General features: G+C 46.9%; 1 protein-coding gene across 2 annotated transcripts in view; it reads left to right on the top strand.

Moving 5' to 3' along the window:
- Positions 1 to 6,041, top strand: part of MVB12B (multivesicular body subunit 12B) — a 148,631-nt gene that overhangs the window by 33,333 nt on the left and 109,257 nt on the right. For both annotated transcript variants that reach the window (XM_014529406.1, XM_014529405.1), the window contains exon 4: positions 353 to 449. In XM_014529406.1, coding sequence (XP_014384892.1) covers positions 353 to 449 — 97 coding nt within the window. The remainder of the gene's footprint in view (positions 1 to 352; positions 450 to 6,041) is intronic.

The raw sequence follows: 6,041 nt of genomic DNA, 5'->3' as shown, positions 1-6,041 counted from the left end.
GCCCCAGGAATTTGCTCTCTCTAACCTGCTGGGCCTGAGAGCTGGTCCCGGGACGTGTGCACAGCTGCCCTCTTCTGGTTATGTCTCCGGCATCTCCTGGCTGCTCGTCCGCCTAACCAAGGCGTGCCGTGTCTGAGCGAGTGCCTTTGAGGTTCTGCAGATGAAACTCCTTCCCGGGCCACTGAGTCCCCGTGTGACCGCTGGGGAACAGTAAGCGGCACCCACCCTAACTAACCTGCTGTCTCGAAGCTGCAGGAGTCATGGTGTAAATATGCATCTCGAAGCCAAAACAGCAAACCCACCACAGGCGTGTTTGGATTAATCGTCTGTCTCTCTCCTCTTTCCTCCCAAGAGTCATTTAGGGAACGTGTTGGTGGACATGAAGCTCATTGACATCAAGGACACTCTTCCTGTGGGCTTCATCCCGATCCAGGAGACGGTGGACACACGTGAGTCACCCTTTAGTACCGCTCATCGCAATGCCAGTTTCCTTCCGCCAGGTCTATTTTTAGATATTTTTTGTGTGCATTTTTCTTTGGAAATATTTTAGGAGTCCCTACTGCTTGCCCATGAATAAACTCGTGTCTGACTCAGTTCTCCCAGGAGTTTGTAGCGTTCCGGTTAGCACCCTGTAAGTGGGCCAAATGTCCTTTTCCCCCAGAGCGGGCTTCCTGCTGAGTTGGTCGCTCAGGAATGGATGGAGAGGCGGGTGGTAGTTCGTCCTCAGTGCATCCTCTGTGCTGCTGAAGCCAAGCTTGGCAAAGACCCAGGTGCAAAAGGGAAAAATCAGAAGATGCCCAGGGAATACAAGTGCACTACTGTCCCCATTTGGGGCTCTGGGAGCTCACGAGAAAGGCCAGAACCAGGAAGACTGCCCATCAGAGGACACAGGATTCCGTGTGAGCGCTGAGCAGAACTGAGCAGAGAGTCACTGACAAGCCAGAAGCTTCTTCAGGGCCCGTCATGCACATGAGCTGTCATGCAGCGCCGGGAAACCTCGGTGTATTTGAGTCGCCTCATTTTGATGTGAAATAACTTGTTTTATTTTTAATTACTCTTACCAACTAACTTTAGGATGCCCACACCGTGAAGCAGTAAAATAAAAATGAACACAGGGACTCTTTTCTTTATGACACGTGATTTCTCTGTGAAGTTCTGTGTCTCATTCTGCGTCATATATATTTGAGTTTTCCATATTTAGCCCCATTGGGACCCACTATTTTTGCTGGGTTTTTACTAGCATTTCATGTAGACCAGACTTTTCATATCTGCAGAGGCCAACTGTATATTAAAATATTCTTACAACTCAGTTAAACAAAGACAACCACCTCGTAGCATATTTTCATTTTCTTAATAGTCTCCTCACTTTTGGACATTTTGCTTTTACTTGCTTGTAATTATATGCATTAGTTAATAATTATAATAGCTGATATTTAGTATGTATTTTCTGTATGCTAAACCCTGTGATAAATGCTCTACATACCTGATATCATTGAATCTTCAGAGACCTCTCTTTGGAAATGGATATTATTGAACCCAGTTCACATCTGCGATAAGTGAGACTCAGTGACTGCTTAGGGGTTAAAGAATGCACCCAAGGTCGCGGCCCTCGGAGTGGGGAGTAACTAGAACACACACGAGTCTGACACCAGCCACACTTCTAACCACAGTGCCACTCTGCAAAAGCATGTGTTGAAGCACCTTTTACAAAAAGGTTTTATATATTTATGTATCGGAGGGTTTGGTAACAGCTTTATTGGATATGCCAGTCGTTCACACACCATACAGTTTACCCATTAAAGTATACAGTTTAGAGGTTTTTAGTATATTCACAGAGTTTGCGAGCATTGCCATCAGTTTTAGAATATTTCACTCCCTCCCCAAGAATCCCAGCCCCATTAGCAGTCACTCTCCGTTTCTCTCCACCCCTCACCTTTGCACCCGCGCTGGCCCCAGGCAGGCACCCACCTGCTCTGTAGATGTGCCTGTTCAGGGCATTTCATGTAAGTGGAATCGTGCAGTATGTGGTCTTTCGTGATCGGCTCCTTTTCCTGAGCATATGTTTTCAAGGTTCCTCCGTGTTGCCGCATCTATCAGTACCTCATTCCTTTTTATCGCCAAGTAATCCGCCATTTATATGGATATACTACATTTTGCATATCCATCCAATTGATGGATGTTTGGGTGGTTTCTGCTTTTGGCTGTTGTGAATAGTGCTGCTATGAGCATTCATGTACAAATTTTTGTGTGGACATATGTTTTCATTTCTCTTAGGTGTCTTCTAGGCATGGAATGGCTGGTCCTATTCTAACTCTGTATTTAACTTTCTGAGGAACCGCCCCACTGTTTCTAAAGGAGCAGCACTGTTTTCCCTTCCCACCAGCAGTGCGCGCGGGTCCGGCTTCGGCACAGCTTCCCCAGCACATGTCGCTGTCCTTGATTCCAGCCGTCTCAGTGGGTAGAAGGGGTCTCTCATGGTTTCGGTGTGTGTTTCCCTGTTAGTTAATGATGCTGGGCATCTTTGCATGTGCTTGTTGGCCGTGGGTGTGTCTTCTCTGGAGAAAGGTCTCTTCTGATCCTTTGCCATTTTAAAGTGGGTTGTCTTTGTTTAACTGAGTTGTAAGAATATTTTAATATACAGTTGACCCTTGAACAACATGGGTTTGGACTGGGTGGGTCCAGTTATACCCAGATTTTTTTTTCAGTAAGTACTGGAACCATATTTTCTTAACATTTTCTTTTCTCTAGCTTACTTTATTGTAAGGATACAGTGTACAATACATATAACATACAAAATATGTATTAATTGACTGTATATGTTATTGACAAGGCTTCCAGTCAACAGTAAGCTATTAGTAGTTATATTTTGGGGGAGCCAAAAGTTATACCCGGATTTTTTATTATGTGGGGGATTGGTGCCCCTATCCCCTGGGTTTTTCAGGGTTTAACCGTATTCTAGATGTAAGTACTTTATTAATTATATGGTTTGCAATATTTTCTCCCATTTTGTGGAGGGTTTTTTCACTTTCTTGTTGTCCTTCAAAAAGTTTTTTATTTTGATGGAATCCATTTACCTTTTTTTTTTTTGGCTTATGCTTTTGGTAACATACCCAAGAAATCATTGCCTAAATCAAGGTCACCAAGATTCATGCCTATGTTTTCTCCTAAGAGATTTATAGTTTTAACTCTTACATTTATGTCTTTAATCCATTTTGAGTTAATTTTTGTGAATGGTGTGAGATAGGGGTCCAACTTCATTCTTGTGCATGTGAATTTCCAGTTGAATAACCATTCTTTCCTCCCCTGGCTTGTCTCAGCATCCTTGTTGAACGTCAGTTGACCATAACTGCGCGAGTTTGTTTCTGGACCCTGAGTTCTTTCATTGATCTATATGTCTTTCCTTATGCCAGTCGTGATTGATTACTGTAGCTTTGTAGCAGGTTTTGAAACTATGAGTCCTCCAACTTTGTTCTTCTTTTCCAAGATGATCTGACTATTCTGGGTCCCTGGAATTTTCATGTAAATTTTAGGATTTGTCGGTTTCTGCAAAGAAGCCAGCTGGGATTTTGATAGGAATGATGTTGAGTCTGTAGGTCAGTTTGGGTGTGTACAGATTTTGAAGGATTTCCTTGTGATAGGTTTCCAAGTACTTGAGCCTGCTGGGTCCTCGGCCTCTGTGGTCTGCCCAGCCTTCCTCCACAAGGTGTTCTTCATATTCAAACACCCTCTACTTCACCCAAACCGAGCCACGTGCTGTGTGCTCTGCAGGCTCCTTTCTTTGCTGACTACATATTTGCTACTGTTTTCCTTGCCTGAAATGCCTCTTCCCTCAACTCAGAATGCCCACACCCCAGATCTTTCTGGCTGAGCCGAAGTCCTCCCACCTGCATCCGGCAGTCTCTGGTCCCTACACACCAGTGTGAAGCAAGCGCTCTCCTCTCCACAGTCAGCAAAGATTGGTGGGTGCCTGTGGCACTGCAGACTTCGGGATGTGAAGGTGACGGAGATACGGCCCTTTCCACAAGGACCTAGTCTAGTGGGTGACCTGCGCGTGGCAACAAGAAACGGCGTCAGCACACACCGAGCCAGGGCTAACCAATCGTAGGCCAGGTCCCCATCTGCCTTCTTAGTGCACACACTCACTGCAGGGCAGGAGGGGAGTAAGCCATGCAAGTCAGTGTGGGAAGCCAAAGGGCGTGATTCTGCCTCTGAATTCCCATCGTTACCTCCACGAGGACGAAGTGCAGCGTGGCCTGTGGAGAACTTGGGCTGTGGAGTCGAGTCACCTGATACTGAGTCTGGCTTTGCACTTAGAACTATAGGACTTCACCCTCCTGGGCCTCAGTTTCCTCATCTGTAAAATGGGGAGGGGGATATTAGCTACCTCATAATAATGTTTCTAGCTGCATTTTAGCCATTTATGTGTTTTCTTCATGTCTTTGCTACTTATCTCTTCCTTTGAGGGCAAGATCTGTGTTTAATTCGTCTTTGAATTGCCTAAGGCAGCGGTTGCCAACCGGTGGTCTGCGGACCACTGGTGGTCCATGAGGTCCGAAAGGTTGGCGACCGCTGGCCTAAGGTACCCATTGCGCACAGTGCCATGCTCGGAGGCTGGGCTCAATAAAGATAAGCGTTATTACTCTCTGTTGCCAAAGTAACTTCCAGAAATACCGATTCATGTGCCAGTAATGACACAGGTTTGTACCTGTTCTCCACAGACCTGCCAGCATAGGCTTTAAATTTTTTACTTAGTTTTGCTATCCCAATTTTATTGAATTTTCATCTCGTTATTTATTAGCAAGACTGAACATTTCACAAGTGTGTGCTTGCTACCTTTGCTTATTCTTAAATGGCTTCTCCGCTTGAGAACTAAAATTGCCTGTAGTCTTGCGTTAATTTTCCACTCCCCCCCTGCTTTTCTTCGTTTTAAAATTGGTGTTCATTTTTGACAACTAATTGACGTACAGTGTCTTTATGTTGATACTGCAGAGCCACAAGGGATTTCCCATTCTGCACTTTCCTCTCGTTGAACCAGTTCAGCAAGGAAGCCCAGGGTGGGGGCCTGCCTGGGCCGCGGTGTGGCTGCTGTGGGGTGAGCCTGGGCCGAGATCCGGGGCGGGCAGCCTCTCCCCGTGACGGGGGCACAGTTGCTGTGCCATGGACTGTTTGAGGTTGTCCAGGCCTCTCCACCAGGTGTCTTCCCTCTCAAGGCGGGTGGGATCGGGGTAGCCTCTTCATTTCGGGTCACACGGCCATTTCCTGGAGACTTTACCAGGGGACAGGTGCAGTTTGGGTGCATGTAAGGCCCTGATTTTACAAAGTCAGCCGAAAGGAGGAGACTCCTGTAATCAATTTAAAATACAGTTTGTTGCAATCCACATAGTACTTAGACACTGGAAGGCTGTTTGTTTTAGTAAAGTGCTGTGTCCTTTCTGTGTTCATTAGCATGACTGAACACATTTCTATTGACTCTGCATAATATATTTACTTAAAACCAGGCCCGCTGAAGCGTGTGTAATTAGTGGCTCCATGCTGTAGAGGGAGGAAGGGAGCAGAGAGCAGCGCGGCAAGAGCAAGTGAAATACCTGCATTCTCACCTGCGCGCGGGGTCTTCCGAGGTGCGGGGCTGCTGTTGGGGTCTGGGTTCAGGGCCTTGTTACTCTCGGTTGTAGGTCCCATCCAGCCCTTGGTGTCCTCACCAAGGAAGAGAACCCACAGAGTCTCTGAGTGTCCATCTGGCTCTTACCCCCCCCCCGCCCCCCAAACAACAACACAGCACCCAGCACCTCTGATCCTTGGTGAAGTCGAGACGGCCGCAGGCCTGCCCTGCCCTCCTCATGCTGCTCCCTGATTTGATGCCTATTTCCTGACCCGAACGGAAAGGTCTTGAAAGTCAGTGCTGAGCCCTGACTTAAACCGTGTGCTGGAGGCTTCCTTGATGATGTAAGAACGTTCATGGCTGTTCCTTATGGAGCTCGTGCCTGTGCCAGGCACGGGGCTAAGGGAAGCCTGTCCCACCCCATCATCCACCCGCCACCCTC

The sequence above is a fragment of the Myotis brandtii genome, unplaced genomic scaffold, assembly GCF_000412655.1.
Source record: "Myotis brandtii unplaced genomic scaffold, ASM41265v1 scaffold68, whole genome shotgun sequence".
NCBI lineage: Eukaryota > Metazoa > Chordata > Mammalia > Chiroptera > Vespertilionidae > Myotis > Myotis brandtii.
This window is presented reverse-complemented; position numbering and strand designations above follow the sequence as displayed.